The sequence below is a fragment of the Python bivittatus genome, unplaced genomic scaffold, assembly GCF_059951505.1.
Source record: "Python bivittatus isolate LINGU-HERP-01145 unplaced genomic scaffold, Pbiv_v1 ctg000090_np1212, whole genome shotgun sequence".
Lineage (NCBI taxonomy): Eukaryota > Metazoa > Chordata > Lepidosauria > Squamata > Pythonidae > Python > Python bivittatus.
In genome coordinates this window covers 1,598,868-1,626,255 of record NW_028277046.1, presented here as the reverse complement: position 1 = coordinate 1,626,255, position 27,388 = coordinate 1,598,868, and the positions used below count along the sequence as shown (strand labels likewise).

At 45.6% G+C, this 27,388-nt stretch overlaps 2 protein-coding genes across 3 annotated transcripts in view; both read left to right on the top strand.

Annotated features, from left to right (window-relative positions):
* PLCH2 (phospholipase C eta 2) overlaps positions 1-3,117 on the top strand; it is a 193,373-nt gene extending 190,256 nt beyond the window's left edge. The window contains exon 24 of the mRNA XM_088136706.1: positions 295-3,117. Coding sequence (XP_087992832.1) covers positions 295-1,925 — 1,631 coding nt within the window. The 3' untranslated portion in view covers positions 1,926-3,117. The remainder of the gene's footprint in view (positions 1-294) is intronic.
* A 128-nt stretch (positions 3,118-3,245) lies between these two features.
* LOC103058141 (putative glutamate receptor) lies at positions 3,246-26,372 on the top strand. Of its 2 annotated transcripts, XM_007427112.4 has the most exons (11): positions 3,246-8,734; positions 9,911-10,007; positions 15,888-15,919; positions 16,681-16,743; positions 17,464-17,643; positions 18,590-18,816; positions 19,981-20,072; positions 21,352-21,569; positions 22,376-22,598; positions 23,793-24,040; positions 25,045-26,372. In XM_007427112.4, exons 2-11 carry the CDS (start codon positions 9,941-9,943, stop codon positions 25,138-25,140), a joined length of 1,446 nt encoding a protein of 481 aa, XP_007427174.1. In that variant the 5' UTR covers positions 3,246-8,734; positions 9,911-9,940; the 3' UTR covers positions 25,141-26,372. The 2 variants fall into 2 exon arrangements, with proteins under 2 accessions (XP_007427174.1, XP_025021747.1); XM_025165979.2 differs by having other exon boundaries at positions 3,246-10,007.
* Positions 26,373-27,388: the final 1,016 nt, after the last annotated feature.

Below are 27,388 nucleotides of genomic sequence, written 5' to 3'. Positions count from 1 at the left end.
CAACCAGGAGTCACTATGTCTCTGAGGATGAATTTCATGATCTGCCCATTTGGGTGCTGTGGCAAGATACAGCTGTGTGCAGTTGCTTCTACTTCCACATATTGAGGTGGTTGGGAAGGACAAGTGTTACTCAAACTAGGCCACTATTTTCAACTTGTAACTCAGAGATGCTGGAATGGGACAGCAAAGTACAAGATGTGCTTTTACAAAATGGGCACCAGGTAGGCAAGACATCTCTTTGAGAACTTCTTTGGCACTTACTCATTCGTGGATTTCTTTTCCTTCTCCCTCCAGATGTCCGCCAATTCTCAATGCATAGGTCGGTCCCTTCCTTAAGCAGCCTGCAGACCATCAACGAGGAGCCCTTTGTTGCCAATGAGAATCAACCTTCCGGTTTTTGCTTTCCTCTGTCCACCAAACTTGTCAATGATCCCAAAGAAGAATCTGTGCCTGATCATTCCCAGAAAGCTCTTTCAGATGGAAGGGACCAGTCTAGGCAGCTTGAGAGTCCTCCTCTTTTGCAGCATGCAGTTTTGGAGAAGATTCCCCTTGCTCCTAGTGTCTTGGAAGAGGAAGAAGCGATGGAAAGCAGCCGAGAAGGAGGGGGCTGGAAAAGAGCTCCTGGCAATGGAGGTTCTCTCCATTCACAAGTTCAGCACAATCTAGCATTAGGCAACTGTTGGCTCCATCCGGCTGGAAATGCCCAGAAGCAGACAGATAGAATGGTTCAACAGCTGACAGGTGCTGAGAAGAACACAGTTGGGCAGCCACACCAAAGCAAAAGGGAAAACAGCATCACACCACCTCCACTTCACAAAGTAACCGGAGTTATCACAGTCCCCATGCCTCAGATTGTAGTGAGGAGATCAAAGAATGAAGGATATAAATCGTGTGACCACATGGTCTTGATGAAGCATCCTGATAACTTTTCTCCTGTGCCTGAAGTGTCCTGGAATGCCACGGTCAATGACCGGATCTGGAGCAAGCTTGATTTCACCACTCACAGGGACAGCATGTCCTCCTCTTCTAGCATGTCCTCCAATGATACCGTTATAGATCTCTCCTTGCCCAACCTTGCCCGGAAAAGCCTCCCCGACCTTGGTGCTCAGCATAAGACTTTTGAAGTCATCCCTGAGAGAAGGGTTGTGAGGCCATGGTCTGCTAATGCTGCATCTGGACGTGAAATCCCCATGGTGTCCAAGAGCAAATCCAACCCCAACTTGAGGTTAGATCAACCCATGGAAGATGACCTGCACCCTAGGCCGCTTGCCAGGGGTCTTGAGCTAGGATTATCATCTGTATCAAGAAGACACACCTGGAACCGGTTATATGTGGAGAGCCTCAAGCAGTCTTGCCTGAAGTTGGAAGAGCAGGAGAACCCCGAGTCCAACCACACTAAGTCAAAAAGCCTTGGTGATCTTACCTCAGATGACATCACGTGCAATACAGAGAGCAAGTACCGGAGCATCAGCCGGAGCTTTGCCACCCGCTCAATGAGGGAGCAGCGCCACCGTGGAGCCATCAGGACTTCGGTGAGATCTCCTGACGAGCTGACGGAGCGCCTAAAGAAGCTCACTTTCTTCCAGCAGGAGAACGACATCACTTCCCCCACTCGTCTTGACCCTGTGGAGTCTGAAGAAGAAGAGGAAGGGGCGGTCCTGTTCCGAAGGTCCTCGTCTCGGAGCCAGAGCAGGGTGAGGTACATTGCCAACCGGGCCAAGCAAGCTCAAGAAAGGCAGAAGCTAAAAAGTTTGGCCTTGAGCAAGGGGAACCCCATTGAGGAACGGGGGATCCCTGAAGGAGCCTGCTGCTTTCCAGGGGGGGCTGACGTGGACCTGGCTTCCCCTGGCTTGTTTACATCCCAACTCAAGAACCAAACTGACTTGAACCCTGACCCCGAAGTCGTCTTTATGTTCAAACTCTAACGCTGGGAAGGGCTGAACAAGAATCGATGTTTACATTTCTGTCGGAGCAAAACCAACACTCCCTTCCCTCATTTTCTTTATTAAAACAAAAAGCATAGTGCAGAAAGCCCTCGTTCAATGAGGGAGGGCACTTCCTCCTCCTCCTCCTCCAAGGGACAATTTTATGTTTGTGAAAAACAATAATATTAATAATAACAATAATAATAATAATGCAGTCTGTAGCATGTGTTATGGGGAGTGGGCAACTGAATTTTCCCAGGGTGGGAACAGATCCTGAGAAGATTTCTCCCCCTCCACGTTCCCTGGAAAGCATGTCCAAGGATTTGCACGATTGTCCGTTTCCTCCTCCTTCCTTGCCTGCTTTCCTCAGTCCTGGGAAAACAAATACCTAAGACAGTGTTTCTCAACCTCAGCAACTTTAAGATGCGTGGACTTCAACTCCCAGAATTCCCCAGCCAGCATATCTGGCTGGGGAATTCTGGGAGTTGAAGTCCACGCATCTTAAAGTTGCTGAGGTTGAGAAACACTGACCTAAAAAATTTGGCTCAGCCATCAGCTGCGGCCTTAGTTTTATTCAGTTGCAGGAGACAAAGCACAAAGATCAGAGCCTGCATTTCACAAGAGCTGATAACTGCATGATCCCCAAATCATCCCTAGATTTCTCATCTCCCGCTGGTTTCAACAGCTTCATTCTCCTCTTGGCCCGACGGCGTTTGCAAGGTTTCCAACTGGCGTGAAAACTTGGGAAACCTGCTTTTCAGGAGCGGTGTGGCAGGGAGCGTCCTCCTTGATTTCTCTAGGATGTCCTCTTTAACAGCGTTAGGGAAAAATTGTGGCCTGTTGCCAACTTTCCTTTCCTGTTGTCACGTCCCCTATTCAGCTTAGTTTTAATCTCATGCTTTAAAAAATAAAATCACTTGCTCTGTGGAACATGAGGCCCCGACGAAAGGAGAGGGTGCCCCTTTTCCCTCAGTTCAGGTAGCTCATGGCTAAACTGTGATAATCATCATTTATAGATGTAACTTCTACCATCTGTCCCCTCAACCCTTCCTTTGCCCCAAACTGGCATTATACTGATGCCATTTCAAGACCCAGCTAAAGCCATGATGAACATCTCTTTCGTTTCAACTGAGTTCTTTCCCCATCTCATATCAAGACATTGTAGAAATATCTTTTTTTTTTTTAAGCAAAAGAGGTATTTGGGGGAAGAGATAATCCCCATGTCCCATTTCTTACTACTCTGTCCACAAGTTGCTTTCTCAAGGTGGCTGCTGGATCAAAATCTGGCCGATGAGAAAAGGGCTTTTGATGACAAGGTTGATGTTGCATTGATTAGCAACGGGCAGATATGCTGACTCTTTGCTCTCAGTTGCAGTCCCCTTCATATGTGAGTGGGGCAAAACCAGATTTGACACTGCTTCCTTCACTCTGGCCCTCATCTGACATTGTCCCTTCCCATCTCATCTTGCACCTTGTCCTTTGCCAACCAGACTGGCTGGCGCATGGAGGATCTGGTGCATTTTTCCACCAGAAGATCCAGCCACGTCTAGGGTAGAGACATGTTGACTCCACCAGATCCAAGTTGACTAGAAGGATTAGACTAAGGGGTTGGACAGTCCCTTCCAACCAGATGCTTCCATGACTCCAAGTTGACATCTTTGCAGAACTAAGTTTTTGTAGTCTTGTCCACCACGACCATCATGGTACTTGTCGTCTTGAGGAATCCTACATTTCTTATTAAAGCAGGGATTGGGTGTAGTTGAGTCGGTCAAGCGATTTCTCAGCAAAACGAGTTCCTAGAAACAACCATAGAGACTTATAGGGGTTAGAGATCTTCCAGGGGATCATACAAATTTACAGCTGCATCATTTTTCCCCCCTCTTCTGCCACTTGCATTGTCACTTCTGTTTCCTTTTAGAAGGAGATACCAAATTGGGCAGTTTGTGGGAACTGAGAACAACCAGGAAAAGTGGATACCAGCCAGGAATAAAGAACAAATCGATTTCAGATCCTCATTTTTCTGGCCCAAAGTTTCTTTCCGCGTCATTTTCAGATTATTTCTGTAAACAAACAAGTTTGCACAAAAATCTGCATGCGTTCTTGTGTGCGTTTCTCTAAACATATGCATTTTTGTACTTGGTTTCTCCTAAAATAAGCCATTGTTGCTATTATTTTTGCAAGTCCAACATCTCTTTCAAAATCACATTCTTGTTTCAAATGGTTGATTTAGGGGTGAAGGTTCAGGCAGTTAAGTATAACAAGTAGGATTTTTTGTTCTTATTTCATAATCACCAAAGATGGTATTTTCCCAGAAATATCTTTCTTGATGTTTTTTGCTTGTCTTTTTGCACTTCCATGCAATATACTTTTTTAAAAAATCAATGTTTTAAAGAAAATGAGACAACTTTAATTCTGTTCAGAGATAAAACAGAGATTAAACTCCTTCTTCAAACTGTTTGCTTTATTCCCCTTGCCTAATTAACATGTATTATAATTAATACAAATTTTACCGGTAAGAAAAAGTCAGAGAATATATTGAGAGATCTTATAAATTGAATTTTATTTTTTAGCTCTTGTTATGTGTGGTTGGAGAGTGTGAAATAGGCTGAGGGCTGAATTTTTTCTTGTTTGTTGGTTGGTGTCCTCTCTCTACACTGCAAATAATTTAAAATCTATTTGTAAAATCACCAGGCGCAACTCAAAAAATAAAGATTATTTAACCTATTTGCCTCCGATTGCTTTGTCTGCAGCTCTGAGCAATATCAAAATTTCTTTGTTGTAATTATTCAGATGCCTGCCTTTCCTCTAAGTTGTCCAATGTGCCCAATTCTTTCCTAGTGTGTCATGAACAGTATCTCTCTGAGAAGGTCTTCAATTTTGAGGTTTGTGGTTGAGCGGAGATGTAATCTTGAGTTTCCATAATTGATTCTAGAATGGAGATCCAATTTTGCAAAAGCTGCTAGTTGGGGGATCCTGTTTCCTTCTAACAACTTCCTCTTCCTCCTCCTTGCTGGTGCTGGTACTTGGGTTTGATTTGCACCTCTTTCCTGAGAAAAAGCTTCAAAATTCAAAAATTCTGTGTCCTTAAAGAGAGGAACGGAGAAGCTGGTCCCTCCATACATTTTGGCCTTCAACTCCTGCATGCCTGTTTCCAGAATGACCAACAGCAAGGAGTATGGGCCTTGAAATCTGTTTGACTGGGTTCTCCTAAAAGTTGTGTCCTCCTGTTTTTTTTATAGTTTTCCAACTTGATCAACAAGGACTTGTTGCAATTCACGACCAGGGGAACCATTACTGGTTGCCTTTTATGGACGTATCTGGTGTTCCTTTCCTTTCTCCAAGTGTTCATGATTCTGCAGCTCACTCTCAGTTCATTACAAACAATGTCACCATTCTAATTTTTGGGTGGGTGGCAAAGACGTTTTATGGGGATCAGCTTACAGTATGTATTAGTTCTGCTATCTGCAGCATTCCATATGAAGACAGATGATTCCTTTTAAGGCCCACTGTAGAGAATACAGAACATTACAGTATTTCTTCATGGTATTATTAGTCCTCAGAGGTGTGTTGTAAAAAATATATATATATATACACACACACACAGACACACACACACGTATAGGATTAGAATTGTCATTTCTCTTGGTACACTGTGTAATGTGATGGTGTTACAGCTTGCAGCTCTTACTGATAGATCGTATTTCATGAGACTGTTATGTAGGTGTGTGAATCTGCTTGGCAAGCAGGTGATCCACGATTCAGGACTCAGTGTCAATTCCCCTAACGGTAACCAAGAAGCAAAATTCTCACCAAGTCTTGTTAGCTGAGTTTATTGCAGGGAAAGAAAGAATCAGGTTACTGAATCTTGAAATGTGCATACTTCAGCTCTCCTTTTCTCAGTGAGTGTGTTCCAGTGGGGGGTCCTCAATGCATTTTTGATCCTCTTTCCAACTCTCTTGATTTAAGGAGGAGCTGGCTGGCCATTTAGCAGGTATGAATCTCTGTTTGTTCTTGTTCTGCAAAAGTTTGCAAACATCCAATCTCACTCCCAGGCTCAAAGACTTCCATTGCATTCATCAACCTTGATTCGAAGGGTTTCAGGGTTTCCATGCTGGAGAAAAATTGGTATCAGGCCTTGTAGTTGAAAAGGATCCTTATAAATAGGTGCTGTACCATATCTGTATGTAACTCAGCTCATAGACTTGCTTTCAGAAGAATCCTGGGCTTGTTTTTCATCCAGCATCTTAATTCAAGAGAACAGCTGCTGGTGAAGTTAGATCATGTTGAGCTAGATGGACTGATGCTGCTGTAGAACTTTATACTTAATGTCTAAGCGAGGTATATAAATGGCACATAGACATACGTTGTTTTCGAAGTTAAGCAAGGTATCTTCTCTGACTACCATCCATCCAACCTGAGTTGTCAAGTTCAGTAGTCTTTAAAGGAAGAGGAAGCTCCTATTGGTTTTGCTAAGAGTTTTCCAGGAGCGCCACCAGAGACCAGGTAACCTCCCGAGATCATGGTCTAGAAGACAATCCCGTTGTGGAGAAAGCTGATGGTTTGGAAGGGCCAAGACCTCTTGACTCCTGATCCACACCTACAAAGAGTGCTGAAGCAGCATTTCCATCTGCGTATGTTTCCTGGTGGATGGCTCCTTTATTTTCCTGACTCTCCTGGCTTCTGATTCACTGAATGGATGCTGGTAAGTATTAATATATTGATCTATATTGAAGAGATGCTATGATGTGGGAAGGGCAGGTGAGAAGTGAATGATAAGGACAGGTTGGGAAGACTATAAATTATCAGGATGATCAGAAGTAGCTTGATGAGACCATCGGATGCAGATCTGAAAACTCTAATTATGATCCTTTCTGGCCAGGCAGTTGACTGCCTTGTTGTTATCACAGCCACTGCAGACACACAGACACAGGTCTTGAACGTTTGGGTACCACCACCATTAAACTGGGCAGCCTTTGTGTCCCATTGCTGACCAAAATATCAGCTTCCGTTTCAGCTGCAGGCATTGTTGTTCCACGCCATGGGAGAAAAGGAAAGAAAACTTACTTCAAAACACAGCCTTTGTTTATATTTTGATTTTATTCACCATGTCCCAGAATGGTCCTCACCTTTCTTTACCTCTCCAAGGATTTGGATGCCAGCCTGGATGCATGCAAAGAAACATAGCTTGTCCGTCTTTGTGCAAATCCACTTCAAGGTGGACTTCAAATCAAGGTTGGACATTTCCTCCGCGTTCCAACTCACCCTGTTGATCGGTTTTCCTGGAATGTTTCCCCTTGCTTTTTCTTTTTCTCGTTTTGCTTTCAAGAAAATCTCCGCTCCTGGACTCAAGAGATGGGATCGCTCTTGCTCTAAACTTCCAGTGTCCTTGAAGTCTTGGAAGGATCTTGCCAATGGCAAAACTGAATGTATGATGTCCTGGCGTCTCGTCCAACATTGTTCCTGGCATAAAGCATCTCTCATTAATATTCACAAGGCGCTAGTTCACCATTTAACATTACCATGAAAGTTTTTTTTCCTCCCTAAGGGGGTGTGCGTGTGTTGTTTTTTGCCTTGTACCTAAAGACAGAGAACAGGCCTCTACATTCAGAAAGCCCAAGTGGATTCTCACTCCCTGTTGCAGTTGAAAGAATTACCTATTGTACACACCTTTAAATCCAGCCACTGCCCATACTGAATTTATGCATTTTAAAGGCATTCATCTTGTTTGCCATGGAGACTCAAACTTGCCGACGATGTGTAATCCAAATGGTGATTTTAATATCCGTATTGATATATCTATATCTACCTCAGTATTTCTGAATGTTGTGCATTCTCCTCTCGGTCCTCCACAGATCTGGGATGTCTGCATTTTCTTTGGGTGAATTTTGTTTTTTTAAAGAGAAAAAGGAAAAGGCAAGGGACGGTGGGCTCACCGTTCAAGCAGAAAGCAGATGAAGATGAATGGTAGATCTTCTGGTGATGCTTTGTGAAATGCTGAATTATTCAACAGCGGCCAAAGGTCACAACCCTTCTGATTTTGCTGCCTTATTTCTACCAAATTCTGCTGTAAATCAGAAAGGTCCCTATTATCAGCGTTTTCTATTTACATCTAGCAAAATGTTTTGAAATGTTTCCCGACTCTCCTGTCCCAAAGGTTCCTATTTTTTCCTTCTGCCCGCTCTTTCAAAACTAACTTGTCTCTGTGGACAAGGAACAAGCCACGTTTTGGGCCATACCGAATGCTATGGCCCCACTGGGGCAGAATTTAAGCGGGAAGCTACCCAGCGAAATCTTCCCCGCGTGGAGAGACCTAGCACGTCAGGGACAGAGGAAGACCAGAATAGTTTCCCCTTGTGACCTGTGAATGGGAATGGGCTCCCAACGTTTTCGCCCTGCAGGAGAATCTACCATTTTGGCTGAAGGACTGGGAGAGGCATAGGGGAACGCACCACCTTCCAAGCAAGAACCGGGAACAATGCTTTCCCTTTTGAAAGCCCCCTGCCCCCCCAACTCCTCCTCTCCTGAGTGGCCGAGGGGGGACCGTGCGGTTGATTGATGCAGTGATTTTCCCAGAAAGGGCTCAGCACCGGCTGTGTCTGCTGCAGCAGCAAAGGAGCTGTGCCCCGCGATTCGGAAGGTGCCACCAACCGTAAGTGAGACTTTTTCTGTCTCTGTCTCCACTTTTTCCCTTTCAAAGCAGTCGCCTTCTCGATGCCGTTTCTAAGTTCAGCTTTCCAGAAAGAGAGAACGCATTTCTGCTGGACCAGCGTGGGAAGATTATTGAGAAGCGCAATCGAATAGAACTTCAGGTATGGCCCAGGTGTCCTGGCCGAGGTGGACCATTGGTACAGAAAACCCTGCCCAGAATTTCTCCCAACTTTTCTCCAAGGCAAAAGGTTGCGTTTCCATCAGGAGCGTCCGATAGATTCCAGGGCGGGCAAAAGAGAATATAGGTGGCGAGGCTGCTGAGATTTTGCTGAGAATTTCCAATCGCCCTTAGACTTCCCCCCCAAGATGTGCCATTTATGAATATATTCATCTCGCTCTTTTTAAATGAACTGAATACAAAAACCAAACGAAAAGAGAAAGAATGCAGAAAAGTTTGTTTTTGTCTTTGTTTTGTGGATTTCGTTAATTAAAAAAAGGAAAAGAAGGTATTTGCCCCATTCCTAGGCAACGGTCCATTTTGGTATTGAGGAATGGAGTAGCGAGGGTTGGCGCTTTCTTCCCCATTTGGAAATCTTAAATGCAGTTTCAGCCTTTTCCGTTTAATCTCCTGTTGGATGGCAATGGTGATGATTCCGGAGTTTCTACATTCTATTAGTTCCAGATAATAGTTCTACAAAACTATTCAGCTGGAAGAAGCTTTCTATTTAAAAAAAAATGTTTTAACTATCATGTTATGCTTTGAATCCAGATGGATTCAGTCAAATAAATTGGTTTCCAAAATGTAATTGGCTGGAGGAGAATGCCTACTGAGATCCCCACCTGCTTCTGTTGCAGAATTCGCTCTCTGTGCCTTCTTCTCAAGTCATCAGTTTGTGTGTACGTATGTACGCACAGACTTCTGTATAAATTAAAATCTCCTTCCCTCCCAAACTTAAGACTTTGCTTTCTCCCAAACCCATCTATCACCGAAGCGTGCGTTGTTATCTTCATACTTGTATTGAATCATCTGATGGGACCCAATTCTACCCCTACATAAATTAAAAAAAAAAAAATCATTGTATTCAGTCATGCTAGGCTACCCCATCGCCTGAGGCTACATTTGGCTCCCTGATGATTTATTCTGTTCAAGTTCTCCTTCATGCAGAAATCTAGTACTTCAGGGAGAGGGCTAAATGAGAACAACCCCCTTTCTAAGAATGGGCTTGTTTTCCAGCATGTAAGTTGTGCATCGGGGTCCTGAAATGAGACGGTCTCAGATGATGTTGAGGAAATAAGTACACTCTAATTAACTGTGTGATTTTTTTTCTCTCTAACAGAGGCACCCCGGTAGAAAATTCTCCACTGTGATGGGCAAGGCTCTCGGCTTTATCTTTTGTGCGATTTTCCTTTTGCTTGGAGAACTTAAATGGGCAGGTGAGAAAGCTGAATTTTATCCCCTTTGCTCAAAGCTAGGGTCCAGACCCCACTCATCAAATTATTCTCAATACTTTAATTGCATCAAAAGTATTTTATGCAATGTTCTGCATGTATGTTTTCAGGACTCAGTCGGATCGCAGCTGATGAGCCCTGAGATTGTCCTCATATATGTAGAAAGAGAGAACACCCAATTAACCGATAATTAACCATCAGTTAATTTCCTAAAAACATTTTGACTGTCTGAAAAATATGTGGTCCAGCAGCAAGGCAACTAATAACACTGTTGTTTTATTTTGTTTTGTTTTGTTTTACTTTATATTTTATTTTATTTTTGGAAAGGGTTCTTCCTCTTGATTAAACTAATTAAAACTGACCTTATGAACCGATTGATGAACAGACTCTATGCAACAGAGAGTAATACTGTGGGCGATGTTGCAGTTTGGTGCCAATGATTTAGGTGGAATGTGAAAATATTTCCTTTCCTGGCACTTACTCTACTTGTTACAATTTTTCATATGACAGGGCCCTCCCCAAGAACTCGACATTCAACATTTGCATTCTTTCAACTCTATTTCTAACCACATAATGTGTCAAAACCTCCTCAGTCTGTTTGCTCACGCCTAGCTTGGTGAGAGAAAAGCTAAATCTTTCCCCTGTAAAACACTTGGAAGATGTATATGTTCTGAGGAGCTCAGATTTGGGGAAAATCTGCAAAAGAGATGTTGCTTAAGAATATTTGAACAAAGGAATTTTGATTTCACCAAGTGCTGGGCTTTGATTTAGGTTTATTTTAAATATTTAAGCTTAGATGTACTGGGTAGGTTTCATTTTGCTGGTAAAGAATTTGCCTTGTCGAGCGTTTTGTGTTGGTCTAGCAAAAAAATCTGCTTTGGGGAACTTTCTGTAGCAGCCTGAATGAGGGCAAAATGGGGTGGACATGAATAAGCCCAAATTCAGGTTTGACATCAGCTAAGATTTGTCTTTTGCTTGAATTCTCCTTGCTCTCCAAAGACCTCTCAGAACTGCTTGAATGAGAATCTTAAAACTTTACCCCCAGGAAAACTTTTGTCCCTTCCATTCACTCCTAAAGTGGGAAACCAGTAACTCCCCCGTTGATGGGACCTTGCCAAGACCTTCTGTGAATTAGGGAGGTGTCTGCCTGAATCACTTGCTCATACCTTCTTGTTTTGGACTTAAGCCATGTTTTTCCCCTTGTCACTTGGGTGACGGATCTGGCCTATCTCTGTCAAAGTCATCTTCCTTACTTTCTACACTTCTGTGCAAAGAAGACATTTTTTAATTACATCCAAGTTGGGTTATTGCATTGCGCTCATGTGTCACTCTAAATCGGGATGGAATTTTTGCTCATGACCGTTGGCCAACGTTTGGCTCCATCTTCAGACAAGTCCTCCTCTGGTTGTTGTGTAAAGTAACAGTGGTGAATGTCTGGTTGGACCACACAAGTGGGGAGTGAGGTTGACTCCGTGTGCAGAAGAGGATGAAAAGGGGATAGAGAATCCTTGGTTTAGTTATGAAGAGATTGCCACGGAGAGTGGCATTTATATATAAAAGATTTAGCCACCCTTAGGTCCGTGACAGCCTTCAGGGCTAACTCATTCCATTAATTTAGGATTCAACCCATGGAAATTATGAAATAATAATGAACAATTTTGAATATTAGTGGCATGAGGGATTACCTACAGCAGTGTTTCTCAACCTCAGCAACTTTAAGATGTGTGGACTTCTGGCTGGGGGGATTCTGGGAGTTGAAGTCCACACATCTTAAAGTTGCTGAGGTTGAGAACACTGCCCTACAGGAATGATTGAAGCTGATCAACTGTGAATTTAGCTGCTGAAAGCCCAGTTTGAACCCTAGCATCTTCATTTGAAAGGTTGAGAGAGCAAGTGATAAAGAAGACCTTTGAAAAAGAAATGGTAGAACTGTCATTGGTCAGGGCAAGATAACATGCAGGCAGGACCAAAGCTGATTTGATATACGGACCTCTCTTACAGAAAGAAAGTGTGATTTCTTGGTCAAATAAATGCTGTGCACCAAGGAGCCAGATCTAACATTCAAGCATCAGGTAGCAAGTGATATGTGTAGTCCTTTGTCTAGCCTGGTATCTTTCAGAGTTGACAATACTTTTAAGATAGAAGGATGAACAATCTGCCTTGAGTTTAGCCAAGCAGGTTTGAATCATGAGCATTTTGCTTGACCCAGCCAGTCTGATGCTTGGACATTTCTCTGTTTAATCCCTTCCTTCCTACCAGTTTCAAGATCAATTTAGATTCAACGACACAGAAAAGCAAGGAGTATCTTTGGAGCATCATCTCACCCTCCTGAACGTTTAAATATTTGGAGATAGGAGGACAGTTGGGCCTGCTTCCAAAATCTCTCTCAAGAAAATTTCCTTAGAGACCCTCTTAGGGGCCCAAAGGATTTCTATTAGATGTGTGACATTTCTCGAGGAGTTTGCCTCCTTTTTTCCTCTTCCCTGCTTTGCAAACATCCTTAAGATGTTGCTAGACTGAGCAGAACTGAATTCGAGGGCTCCTTTTTAGGCAAATAGAACAGTTTCTTTGGGGAGGGTCTTCCCTCAGCGCTGTTTCTCAATAATATGAATATATTCCATATTCATCAAGAAATACATATCATAACGAAGGGACGAAGCGCAACCAAGCAACTATTGATTTTCCAAAACATGGGCAAACATCCTTCCTTAATTCAATGCTCTTTGTGAAGAAGGTCATTTTTGGTTTATTTGTGCCGAATTCATTTTTTTTCTCTCCTTCCAAAACTTCCTTGGGTTTTCCCATTCTTCCTTCAGTTCCTCTACAACCATCCTCTCCAACTCTCTCAGCTCTCCCTCTCCTTCTGCGTCTGCACGCCCCATCACGCCAATAATTTCAGGATCCAAAGAGAGCAAAAAGAGTATTGACAAAATGATTTTTTTCTGTTGCCCATCCAGTTAGGAATCATAATAATACTTTATTGATTAGCCATTAGGCCATATCAGAATACAAAATATAAAATACAGAACAATAAAAGTCTATGTGTTATGAAATACAGTCAAAGGTATAACTAAAAGACAATGCAAATCATATTTCTGTGTCACCCCTACAATTTACCCCAGTCAGATCCATAGATGCAGTTCTCATTTGTACTGTTTTGTTCAGATAAAGGGCTGTATTATATGTGATTTTTGGGGGGTTATGACCACAAATGAAGTATGTTGTTTTAATGTAAGGGTCCCAATGGGCCGTTCGTCTAATGTGTGGTGCAAAATATTGATCTCACCAGTTAGGAATAGGTGGCCCAGGGTAGCTTGGGGTCTAAGACAGAGAGGAAAATGGCACCAATTAAGCCAACTGTATTATTACAGCAGGGCATCTCAGAAGCATTCTCTTCCTTCCCTGCTGCTAAAATATAGCAATACAGCATCTTTGCTGCCCTCCCACAATGCCCCAAACCGATGCTGGAAGTGGCCACTTCATTCTGATTAGGGCTGGCCCTGTAAAGAACATCCCCCCCCCCACACTTTTGGGAACCTTCTTCTACCTTGCAGCCATCCAGATAGGGGGACTGCAGCTCCCAGAATTCTTGGGAATGGCTGTACTAGTGGGAGATTCTGGGAGCTGAAGTCCACTCAACTGGAAGTCACCCAATTTGGGGATGGTTAATCGAGAGCCTTGGTCTGCAATCCGCAGCAGGACATATTGCACCACCCCAACATTTTATCTTGGATTCGAGTCCTGCTCGACCCCCACTTGTTCTCCAGCCTTGTGCCCTGTTTCTTCCTAATGCTTGTTAGGAACTCTAACCAAAACCAAGATCCATGTCGGATTTGGATGCTGTACAAACGCTCCCATCGAGAACCCTGGACCGCTGCTGTTGCAGATTATTTACGGCCCCTTTCAAGAGCCGGTCTTTTATTTATTTGGGGGTTTTGTTTCTTCCATTGCCCTTGGAGGCATCTTTTACAATTCCTGTCCCAGGCTTGCGGTTGGGAATGCCAAGAGCTTCAATGGGCCTCCTTGTTTCCTTCTACTGCTCCTGCGCAGGTCTTCCAAAAGGAGGCCAAAGGAAGTCCCGCTGGTTTGAACAGCAGCTGTTGAAAAGAGAACAAGGGCTGTCTTTGGACCTTTTCTCCAGCTCCCATGGAGAGCTGTTGGGTGCTGGTAAAAGCCCTTTATTGGGGGATAATTCAGAGTTCAGCTCGAGACAGGAGAGGCAAAATTGATGAACATTTTTTTTTGCTATATATAAACAGCGTTTAAAAAGCGAGAGAGAAAGAGACTTCCACTGGCTGGAGTGCTGGAATGTCCTCCTTCTATTTCCGCTCCACAGCCCTGCCGTTTGATTTTCTTGGATGAAAGAAGGAGAGGATTTTATTTGCAAGAGTTCCAGCCCTGCATAATCTGCAGGATTCGGGGCCATTGGGTGTGGGGATGGCCACCAATGTAGATGGTTGGAGGACACCTTGGTGAAGGATCAGGCTGACTATAACCTCTTGTTCTGAGGGCTTCCTGAATGATATCCATCAACCATCAACTCCTTTCCTTTCTTGGTACCTTCCTAGCTGGTTTTGGAGGCCCTCAAGTGTTCTCCTAAAATGTTCCTTGAGATCTTGTTTTGCTTTGTATTTGGGTTCAGTTGGCAGCTTGAATGTACTGTCAACATGGGTGATTTCTCCATTATTTACTGAAACAAATCCCAAGTTAGGTTTCATATATACACTTTGAGTTACCCCAGACAAACTCTGTCTCTCCCACTAGTGCAGTGCACAGCTTTTCCCTTCAAACTTAAGATTCCTCTATGCTCCGTATTTTCAGCTACCGACAAATGGCCAAGTTCTCTCAAGCACAGAGGGTTTTTCGACATCCCTGACGCAGACTCGCCTGGGACTCAAAGGGCCTTTTTGCTGTTGTATAAAGAGGCCTCCTTGCTCACCATCGCCTTGGTTTGCTCATCATGGAATCAGTGATCAGTGACACCTGGGAAGTAGTCTGCCATTTTGGATTTCCCACCTCGCCTGGAGTTGGCCATGGACAGGGGAATATCCATGGTTTTCTTACAGAGGATTCCCAGCTTTGTTAGCAATTTATAATTCTTCTGGAGAAAACTCTGTGGAGATCTGTGCTGGCTAAGAACCTTGCGAGGATGGAGAGACATTATTGTCATCTCCTTCTCCCTCCATCAAGCTCTGCTGTTTCTGGATTTAAGTCTTCCTTGGATGTCAGTTGGCAGGGGAACAATTGCTCTACAGGCCAAAGACCCAGATACCTGGTATTTCCAGGGGAGATGTCTTAGGTAGTGTCTAAGTTACTTGACACATCTGGAAGTCTCCCAAACCTGTCTTAAATGTCCCATTTTGGGGGCAGATTGGGGAGCTCCAAATGTGCCCCAAATCAGCGTATGGAAAAATGGCACCTTTCTTTTTCTTCTTTAGTTTATGAATCTCTTTCTGCAAACACACATATGGGAGCAGATGGGGATGATAATTCTGAAATGAATACAAAGATAGGAAGAAGCCAGATGTGCAAATGTCTTGCTTTCAAGCATTAATATTTCTGCGTGTCATTAATTGCATCCTCCTGCGATCCTGAAGAAACCTGCTTAAAGTTCTGTTTGTAGTTTTGAAAAAATCCCTCTCTCTCAATTTCTGTTGACAAGGAAAGTATGTCTCTGCCTGAGATTATTTCCCATAGGATTAGCAGACAACTGTGGTGTACAGAGATAATTAATCTGTATCTAAGGCAATTGTCTATTTTTACGGAAGAAAGTGTGTCTCTTTTGTTATTTTACAGTGGCAAAAATCACAAGTATAAAATTGCAGTTGCTTGCACAATTATTTCCTTCCTTCCTGTATTTTTCAGAGGCAGCTGAGGATGGTGATTCCATTAGCAAGGTCTGTATTCATTTCCCTCGATGTACTGGCATGGTCTGAAATTGATTTTAATGGGTGGTATTCTGTGATGGATGCGATGGTGGGGGAGAAAGACAGCTGCTTCTGTGGTCAATGCACACACACACACACACACACACCTGTGAACACAATTCCTAGGAGGACAGAGAAGTAAGAATCAATAGTTTTATTGAATCCTCGTAAGATGTGAATGCACAGAATATTTCAGCTTTTCCCAGCTGATGCTAGGCTAGACACAGTAAGAACAGAAATCTCAAGTTACTGAGTTGGCAGAACTGTAACCATGGGTAGGACTCATGATAGTGTTAACCCAGATATCTGTTAACCTCAGTATCTGGGCAATTAAGGAAAACTAACGTTTTGCTAAGTCAGAGACATTTCTCAGAACCTGGATTGGAGGAGGGGCATTGTAATTTTAGGATGGAGGCAATCGATGGGTGAAATGACAATTTCTGGAGTTGGAATACTCCAGGGTTGAAGTCCAGAGGAGAGGGGAGGTGCCTCCCTGTGACTTGAGGGTGCAGCTGAAATGATTCCCTGGAAACTTCTATCATTCGCACAAGAGTTCTGTAGGGGAAAACACCACCTGGAATTAGAACAGCTTGTAGGTCACCTACCACAAGGTGCAACTGCACTCCTAATGCCAGTGCAACCGTTGTCATAATGTACTCTGTGTGTGTGTGATTTTCTTTCTTTCTTTCTTTTTAATTGCAGCTAAGTTTCTTAAATGTTTTCATCCACAGGACAGTGATTCTCTTGGGGCAGGGGGGAAAGATGTACCGATGGTCTATGTGACAACTATTCTGGTAAGGAGATTAGCTGGGAACAGCCCAGAGTCCCTGGAGTTGATGTTACGATATTTTTATACTCCCCTTCCATCTGAGCCAGTGTGATGTACAAATCAATAGTCAGCAAAAAGCCATATACCATGATTGATTGATTGATTATATACCATAAAATCAGTGCCAACTCTTACTGTTCACATGGATAGACCATCTCCAAGATGATCTGTCCTCAACCTGGTCCTTCAGGTCCCCCAGTGGAGCACCCATCACTGCTATAATCGAGTCCTTCACCTTGCTACTAGTTGTCCTCTTCTTCTCTTTCCGTCCACTTTTCCCAACATTATGGACTTCTCCAGAGGACTAGGTCTTCATGTAATGTGTCTGAAGCCATATATATACTGTAAGCTGTAAAAACAGTACAAATATGACATTTAGCTGTATTTTGCTTAAGAACCTAGGAATAGTTAATCACATAAACCCAACACACAACACATCTGTTTAGTAAGAGGACCTACTCTTAATCCATTGCCTGGTTGAAACTGAAGGAGACCCTCTTTTAATTAATTGCATCCCAAATCCTTTAGGGGAGACCCAGAGTTTTTTGTGGCTTAGAAGGTGCGCCAGACTTGGTATGGAAGAGAAGTTCAGAATTTTTCATAGAATCCTCAAGTTTTCACACCCGTGCAATGGAGGGGCCGGTCAGAAAGACGCAGTGAGATTTTTCCCTTGGTTTATCTACAGGAGGATCCCTATGTGATGGTCAGGGGCACTGAGTTAGAAGGTTACTGCATCGACTTGCTGGAGAAGCTGTCGGAAATGCTGCATTTCAAATACAAAGTGGGGATCGTGAAGGATGGGAAATATGGTAGTCTGAGTTCCAACGGGAGCTGGTCCGGGATGATCGGAGAGGTTGTGAGGAAGGTAAGCTTTTTCTTGAAGGTGTGCTCCTCAGACTAGGAGAGTGAGATCCCAACATGGGCGTCAAGGGAGTGTGACACACACACAACCAGCTTGGCAAAGTGCAGCCATGAAGGTTCCCACCAATTTAGATAGCCAAGATTCCTGGGCTATGGGACACCTGTATTGTAATGTAGACAGCCCAAGAAAAATATGTGGACTTGATGTCATCTTCTGGATGCTGGAGACAGCCAACCTCTGGTCCCATAGATACCACAAATATTGAAAAAAGATGGCTGGGGAATTTTGGGAGTTGAAGTCCAGACATCTTACAGTAGATAAGGTTGAGAAACACTGGTGTAGAGAGTAATGACTAAGGACCTTGACAGAGATCTGCAGGAACCATGACCTTGGCCAAAGGGGCTGAAGTAAATTCTCTCCCAGGTTGTGTTTGTCACCCCATGGTGTTTTACTGGTTAGTCATGTGTCAATTCACCTGTTGCTGGTGTGCAACAATGCTGCAGCAAAGTACAGTGGCACGCCCTGACAATCAGAGGCCATCTCCACCAACCAAGGGAAGACCTCCAGCCTCTCTTGAGGGTGAGTAGGAGACTTGCATGATTGATGTCAGCCCCGCTAGGTAGGCCAGACCAGGCAATCCATAATAACCAAATCTTGCAACTCCAGCAGTGCTGCATCTCCTCCTCTTCCTTTACTCCAGTGAATCTGAGAGGCGTCTTCCTGAGCCGCTTCTGAATGTTGTCTTGTAGTTCTGGACTTAAGAAGGGTTTCAACCCCTATCGATAACAGTTCTTCCACATCTTGGCCAAGATCACCTTCCTTGACTCTTTCCTGAGGGCCACAGCTTGTCACTCCTAGCTTACCCCACCAGGAGCAGTTTGCAGGGTTTGTGAAGAGAGGCCACCTGCTTGCGTGACCCCCCAACGTCATCTCCCCTCTTCTTCTCCAGGAAGCTGACCTCGCCGTGGCTCCGCTGACGATTACATCGGTGAGAGAAGACGCCGTGGACTTCACCCAGCCGTTCCTGCACACGGGCATCGGTATCTTGCTCGAGAAAGAAGCTGCTCTGGAGGAGGCCTCGCTCTTCCACTTCCTGACCCCTTTCAGCAAGGAGACCTGGGCTGGGATCCTCCTTGCTTACTTCCTCTCCAGCCTGTGTCTCTTCCTGGCCGGAAGGCGAGTAAAAGTTGGTTGCGAAAGAGGCGGTTTCAAAACCACCCAGAGCTTGGGCAAGAACCAGCTGGCTATGGCTTAAAATTTGAGGGCAGGCGCGGTCCAGAGATGCGATGCGAGAGCCACGGGAGAACCACAGGGACCTGTCACTGGTGGGTGGGGGGGCAGGCAAGAGCTGCCACAGGGCGATCCCAAAAAATAATGAATGGCTGCCAGAATTACAATAGAGCGCAAAGCTTTATTAAGTAATGGAAGCAATGTAGTTACACCAGGGAGCTCTCGTCCCGTTCAGCCACAACAGAGGCAATTTGTCATAATACATCCTATGGGTTCTTCAGCATCCAGGTTTATAGTCCTTGGCTCCCCCCTTGCAAACCGTGCCAGGAAATGGTGCCAGGGCGATTGACCATGACATCTGTGCATTCGTGTCAGTTGAAGCACGCATGTGGGGGCGAGGCGTGCTTCCTGCTCCCCAAGCAGCATGTGATTGATCTAGCAATGGGGATGGAAAGCTAGTTATGTGAGCAGGGGGAGCGAAGGGTTAGGAATCAGGTGTTATCCAGAATGGAAAGGCAGTTTGTGTTGGAAAAACGGAGGCTGCAGGCTCTTAATTTCCTTGCTTTGGAGAAGCGGTGGGAAGAGATTAGCTTGATACGTTCAGGGGTGGTCTGGCTTGCAGAATAATTTTTATTTCGTGCCCTTTCCGGAAATGCTTCCTAAACTCAGCGATACCTTACGACCGTGCAGCTATCCCTTCTCAGCTGGGTAGATGGAGGATGGCTGGCTGTTGGCTTGGTAACACTTCCCCCCATCTCACCGTCAGTGGGCCAAAAAGATTGTCTTCGTCGCTGTTCCTCTTAGCTTTAGTAGCGAGCAAGCTGACATCACTTAGGCAACTGTGGATCTCATGGAAAAAAAGCTTGGTGGGATTGGAACCACTGGGGGGATGGGATGCCACCAGGAAAACCTGGGGCTGTAGGATTTGTAGAATGGAAATAAATCAATCAATCCCAGCAAAGGAAAAACACTTTCCTAGATCTCTGTCGTGGCTTACTCGCTTCTCGGTTTAAGCTGTTTTCTTATGGATGTGCAAAGGGCTCAGCTTGGGCAACCCCAAGCCTATATCCCCTGCGTCCAGCAGAAAGTCTTTGCTTTGCTTCTTCGTAGAATGAGCCCTTCTGAATGGAATGAAAACCAGGAGAACTACTTCACCTTCCTGAACAGCCTGTGGTTTGGTGCCGGGGCGCTCACCTTGCAAGGTAGGCTATAGAAATGGAGGCCGTGACTTGTCAGTATCTGAATCATTGCTCCTTTGGGCACAATAGGTGGCAGCTCCTAGCCAACCTTGGCTGATCTCAAAAAAACTAAGCAGGGCTGGATCTCCTTAGGACTTGGACAGGAGACCTCTAGGAAATCACAAGAGGGGACACAACCTTGAGGGAATCTTGAGGGACGGTGGGACAACGTCTTGGACTAATTGCAACAGTTCACACTGATGGCTGCAGATGCTTCTTTCTGCCTATTGAAGTAGCAAAGAATTCTTCTGGGATATTAGGAGAGCCAGTTGAAGACCTTCTGTGGTTTCCTTGCAGTCCTCAGTTTGATGAAAGAGTGACATGCCAACCAGAGGATGCCCGTCCAGGTCCTGTCCTTTGGACCATCCTTTCTCCATGCTCCCCAGCCTCCCTGGCTTCCCCTCCCTCTTTGAGAAGGGAAGAGAACCCTCCCATTTTTTTTCTACTGCTGGCACTAGTCTTGCTCTGGTCGGCCCAGTTCAGACAAACAGGTGTTAAGTCCTTCTGCTGCTTCCTCCAAGGAAGAGGCCGAGGCCGAGCAGAGAACTCACCAGATGGCAAAGCCTGGGCTGCTCACCTTTACGGCCTCGCTACCTGGGCCCTTCTCCTCTGCCTCCTCTACAGCCAGGGCCCCCATTGGCACAGGCCCTGCGGTCTCTCTGGTTCCCCGCTAGACAAGATCCAGGATGACCTGGATCAACCCACTATTTTTGCACAACATGCTAAGCGGGGTTAGCTTTAACCTTGGGTGGCCTTGCGCAGCCCATTACAGAAAGCACCACCTCAATTCTTAGCAGGTGGGGGCAATTTCAGCACAGCAGCAAACAGAGATGGCCTCCAAAAATAGGATTTGCCCATGGTGTATTGTGCCAACCCAGATCTGCCCAGTGAATTTCTGATATGCCATGATGCTCACCCTCGGTTAATTCAGGACATAACTCATCGAGTTGCGGGTGGCGGGCAAATGCAATCTTGGTTTTGTCTAATCAGGAGACGTGTCTTTTTCCGGGCTCTTCCCGTCATTTGAATTCTTTGCGGGGCGGAATCAAATTCAGCAACTTTCTGGACTTGCAGGCGCAACGTCTCGTGGTGTCCAGCACAGTTTGTGGTGCCAAATAATTCCCAAGCCACCACAAGAATTAAAAAGGTGTCTCTGCAGCCTGAGTTCCTAATGTTTCAACCGCTTGGCATTTTTCAATCGACTGAAATGGCCATTCATTCCACTCTTGCTCATCCTGTACAGGCACCATTCCTCGACCCAAGTCCCTTTCCATACGGGTCATTTCTGCCATCTGGTGGCTGTTTGGCATTGTGGTCCTGGCGGCATACATCGCCGGCTTCAGCTTTATTCTGGAGTCGGCCTCCCACCATCTTTCCATCGAGAGCTTTGAAGATCTGGTGAAGCAAAGGCAGCTGGAGTTTGGGACCATGGAGGGATCTTCTACTCTCCAATATTTCAAGGTAGGCCATGCGTGCCTAGGAGTTCCTTGTGAGCTCCTCTCTTATTTCTCCTTTTGGCATGGGGTTCCCGCAGGTTTTTTGCAGCACCTAAGGAGTAGGGAGCGTGGGAAAATTACACTGCCCTTGGTTTTTCAGCATCCCTGGATGCGACGCAGAATTTGTCTCTGCATCCTCAAGGTCACTGCAACTTTCCCTGAACTGACCACCCCAGAATTCCCCAGCCAGCACAACTGTTGCAGGGAATTCTGGGAGTTGAACTGCAGGGCGCATTAAATCAATCATGGTTTGGAGTGGAATAGCAAGCGTTGCACAAAAAGACAGGTAGCATCAAGGTTAAATGAATTGGGTTCTTGAAAGAGGGGGTCTGTCACCCGCTGATGAAACATTTGTCATCTCCTGATAACAAGAGGGACCGCAGCAGAATCCTGCCACAGGATTGGCGCAGGACCCCCCTTCTCCTGCGTTGTTCCGTTCCATTCCTGTATTGGCCCGGTAGAGCAAACATTCAAGGAACTAAGTTATTAATGTAAATTTAAGGGCAGATCACCAGGCCTGCGCAGCGTTTCAGTTTTAAGAGTTGATTCAAAGGGATCAAATGTCCAAATGACATTTCTGAATCGGATCAGACTGGATGCCTTTGAATCCTTCGGCGTGCCTGCCCAAAAGCCTTGTTTGCAAATGGATTCAGCAACCCAATGAGCACAGCACTGGATTTGCACGAAGCGGACTGTGTTTGCATGCCCAAAGGACAGCAGGCCTCTGCATGGCCAGGGGGCCTAGCATCAGCTCTTTCCTTGTGCCGGCAGAATTCCAAGAGTCCGGTCCAGCAGCTGGTCTACGAGTCCATGAGCAAGAAGGAGGCCGTCCTGACCAAGAGTTACCAAGAAGCGATTCAGCGAGTGCTGGCTTCCAATTATGCTTTCATCGGAGAATCCATTTCTCAAGATCTCGCTGTTGCCCGGCACTGCAACTTGGTCCGGTCCCCAGAAGTCCTGGGGGCCCGAGGTTTTGGCATTGCGACCCCAAAAGGTAAGATAGTGAGTGCTGGGGGGAGTCACCCCCTAAATGTTCTTAATTACAGCCTGATTGATCAATGGATATGAAAATCTATCATCTTAGACTGCTCTTTCTCAACCTTAACAACTTTAAGATGTGTGGACTTCAGCTCAACTCAACTCAACTCAACTCAATTGAAGCTTGCTGGCTGGGAAATTCTGGGAGTTGAAGTCCACACACCTTAAAGTTGCCAAGGTTGAGAAACACTCTTAGACCAACGGCAGCAGGAGAGCACCAGTGATTAGGGTGGTGACAGTTGTCAAAATCGGTGCTCTGAGATTAAATCAGGGCTTCCTCTTTGTGGTGCCTTTCAAATACTTGAAGAAGATGATTGGACATTCCCCCCCCCCCCAAAAAAATGTCCAAATCTTCTCAAGATTGGACATTCCCAGTTCACTCAGCCAAAGGCTTGAGAAGACCGTTTATACCTTTGGTTAGAATCATGGAGTTGGAAGAGACTTCAGAGGTCATCAAGTCCAACCCCCTGCGGGATTCACTAGTAGACCTTCCCGTCCTGGATTTCCTGCTTTCCTCCAGGAGCACAAAGCAATGGATGTAACCTTCCTTCCGGATTTCTCCGCACAAGCCCGTGAGATACGGTTGCACCCACAGTCACCCAGTCAGCTTCCAGGGCCAAGAATGGGCTTGAATCTGGTATCCCTGATCATGGTCTGCCTTTACCACTAACCCAGGTTGGCTTTACGTGAAACAAACGCTGAAGGCGCCAGTCCACTCAAGCCATTTTGTCAGTTTTATGGTGCATCTTAACATGTTTAAATTGCTCTGCATGAATTAGATTTGTGTTACGTGTTAACTGCCTCGAGTGACTTGGGGGGGCTGTAAATGGAATCAGTACAAGAAACAGCCTTATTTATTTGGAGTAGACCCAGCTAGAAGATGCTTCAAACCTGGCTACAGTGCTTTGCATCACGGAAAACCCCCACATAACTGGTTTTTGCAGCGTACTATAAACTAAACCGCTGCCCGTTTCAGCTCTGCATGCCAAGTGAATCCCAAAAATGGGATTGACTGAAGCCCAGTGCTGTTAACTCCAATAGACACACTGTGTGAAATGCATTCATCGTTCACTGCAGCCCCACTACCATCTCCAGAAGGTCTGTTCTGAACTGGCTAAGCCGAAAAAATTAACTGCTCTCCGTCTCTTAGGATCCTCCTGGACCAGCAAACTCTCCGTGGCTATCCTGAAACTTGGTGAGTCTGGAGACCTGGACTATCTCCGCAGCAAGTGGTGGGAAAGCAGCTGTTCTCACGAAGACCATGACAAGTGGAGTCCTCTGAAGCCCCAAGCTCTGGGCGGGATCTTCCTCCTGCTGGCCCTCGGTCTCGCATCAGGAATGGCGGTCGCCACGATCGAGCTCTCCAAACAAAGCCGCCACACCGCTCAGCAGGAGAAGGTGAGCTGGCTTTCCGACTGCCTTCTGGTTCTCCCACGGTAGCACAAAGACATGGGGGGAAATGCGGTGGAGAAGATCCAGATCCAAGCATTTTAATAACATAAACGGGCAGGAGCAAAGCTCAGCTTCAATCCACATTTCCAGAGCTGTTTTTTCAATAACAGTGCAAATCTGGCCACAAAGCCACCATTTTCTCTTCTTCAAATATAGCTGAGAGCGAGAATGTCTTTCACGTATTCCCATACGGGGTCATTTTTAACCACTTCCCACTCCACTTCATTGGATCCCCCAACGTGGCAGAGGGATCAACATTATCCCCACTTCTCCCTCTTTGCCACACTGCTGGTTTTCAAAACGGGTCAAAAATTGGAGTCTCTCCTCTAGACCTTCTCCAGGGCCTTAACCAAGTCTGTTTGCTCTTCCCTGTTTCTTTCTCCGCTTTGCAAACGCTTTGCAAAGCAACATTTTCAGTCCCCACCAAACGCCTCTTTTTTGATGCACGGAAATGTTGGCTCGCGAGCTGTGTTTCCAAGAAATGTTTAAGTTTCTTGGAAATCCCAACTTGGAGAATGGCAAAGTTGCCCTGTTTAGGGGTTTATAAATTCTCAGCACTCCTGAACCATTCTTCCCCATCCCCATCCATCTTCCAGCTGAAACACAAATTCAAATTGGATATGGGCATCTTTTTAACCGTTTCTCCCTATCGTTGCGCAAAATCTGAGTTCCTGGAAAATGGAACTTCTCCGGAGGGAGCCCCATAATCACTTTTGAACCCTTGCAGAATCCTAGACAGAGTTCTTCATTTTGCAGTCGATCGGTTTTTCATTCGATGAGCTCTGCCACCCGGCTGCAGAAGGGAGGGCCCTGCAACCTGTTCCCTTCTGGGTCATCCGACATTCTCAGAGGCTGCCGAATGTTATATGGTTTTTATGCAAGCCATTAAAAAAAAAAACTTTTGATCCTCATTTCCCCCACCCCCTTTCCCCCTCTTTTCTCGACCTCAGAAATCTTGCTGCTCTGTGTTCACCAAGGAGCTGAGCCAGCGGTTCCAAAGAAGAGAAAACAGGAAGCAAGAAAATGCAGAAAAATCAAAGGCGTGAAGAAACAGGGCAGAAACCCGGGGCCAAACCCTCACGAACTGTTTTTTCGGCTCTTTCCTTTTTTCTCTTTTTTCCTTCCTATGCATTCTGTAAAAGCCCACTTAGCGGGGTTTTGGTAAAAGTAGGGCACATCTGGGCAAACACTAGCATAGCTTCTTTATAATCATGCAAATCCTAGAGCCCTTTCTCTCTCTGGGCAAGATTGCAGATGACGGCATTGTCAGCTAACCCCGGTTTCTGCGTCTTAACCTTTCTAGCATTCACACCAGTAGCGTTCTAGCCTGACTGGTTTTGTCAGCGGGAGCCTTTCCCGGATGCTCAGCGAAGGCATAAAGCGTGTCCTACGTAAAGAGTGCCCCCGGAAGGCAGAGAGGGTCCACGTAGGCACGAATTTAGAGGAAGGGGGACCACCGAGAGTCAGAATGAGCTTCACAATCAGCAAAGACAAGTTTCTAGTCCTCAGCAGCCTTGGGGACATGTTGGGCCTCAAAAAACAAATTGCTAGGCGGTGTGTCTGAGATGGGGGTGCTGAGAGGCTAGGCAGTGGGTCTGAGATGATTTTCCAGCTGCTTCTTTGAAATTCCTCAACACGGGCAGAGTCAGAGAGCACGTGAACTTGCCAAACATGTTAGGGGATCCATCACCAGCTGCTCCTTGGCCTAGATTTTTAATTTTCATTAATGGAAACGATGCCCACCTCCTAAAAGCCTTCCTTTGTTAACAGCAGCGGACCTGAAAGGGTTCGGGATTATCCGATGCTTCATCCAGAGACTCCTGGGTGGATCTTGCAAGTGTCGTCTTAGAAAGGCAACATGATGCCCTCTGGGAGAGATGGGCGGCATATAAATTTAATAAATAAATACAATAAATGACGCACTTAAAAGTACCCCCGATTGCAAAGGAAGAGGACCCCTGTCTTCAAAAAGCATCGATCCACGAAAGGCCTCGAGGGCCCCTGGTTGATTTCAGCCGGATCCATGCCCTCCCGTGTTGAATTCCCACCAAAGGTCCCAGCAGCGAACAGGTACGCATTTGATTTCCCAAGCAGGGTATCTGGGAGAGGGGAGGAAAAACACCGTCCCCCAGGGCAATAGGAAATAAATTATACGGAAGCCCTCCCTGCAAGGTGGGACCAGGAAAGGAAGAGGTGGCCGGCTGACACTGCGAGCGCAGCACAGGATCAGTGGGGCTTCTAGGAGTTACACAATGACTAAATAAAAGAACATTGCGACCGAACGGCCTGCGTTTCTATCTGCAGCGAGGCCTCCAGCTCTTCATCGGCTGGAACGGCCCGTTTCTCAAAGACCCTCTCCATTTCATTTCTTGCAGGGGGGGGTGGCGAGGGGAGTTTGGGACTGTGAAGTCTCACCTGTTGTGATGCCTGTAACCGACAGCCTGGCTTATTATGGTGCAGTTAGACAGCTGCTAATGGATGTAAGTCAGTTGATGTGGATCAGATAATCAACTCTTCTGCCTTTCGGTTCATCTCGCCCACACGCAAAGTCACGGCAGGGGAAATGCCAGAAAAGGGTGAATCCGGGATGGGTGTCCTCCCAGCCACGTGTCCCCAAATGTCCCCCCGAGAAGTGAGTTTACTCTCTTGTTCTTTTTCAACTGAGATTGAGCGCAGAACAGACCAGCACCCTTGGCTCATCTCGCAGGTTAAAGCCACTTTCCCTGTGACTTCAGCAGTGAAGCAGGAATACATATGTAATGTGCACGCATATGTCTGCCCATGTGAGTTCCTTGCCAATGCACGTACAGATGTTGGCGGCACCAGAATTGTAAATAGGTATATTTCCCTGGAGTAGAAATGCAGGGAAAGAGGGAAAGCTGCTGCTGAAACTGGACCCTGGAACTTTTTAAAAAACTTTTGGCAGCTTCAGACAAAAATACTTTAGAGACTCACAAAAGAAAGAGGAAAAACCAAACCAAGGAAATTGTAAAGCTGCCTCTGACAAAGGCGAGACCTTTGACAAAGTAAGGAAAGTGGATCGTTACAGTTTGCAAAGGGATTTGAGAGGCGTTATTGCCAGAGGCCGCCCTTTAAAGGCCAACTAACAATAATGCAGAAGGCAATGGCTGCCCGCTAGCAGAGCCTCCAGGGACTGCAACTTTTCTGCCATGTATGCCAGTCTGTCCCCTGTTGGCTAAATTAGGTACTGCAGCCTCAAAGGGAATGGTGTATGGGAGAAATGTCTGCCCTCCCATGCAACCTCAAAGATAAAGATACAGTGGTACCTCGGGA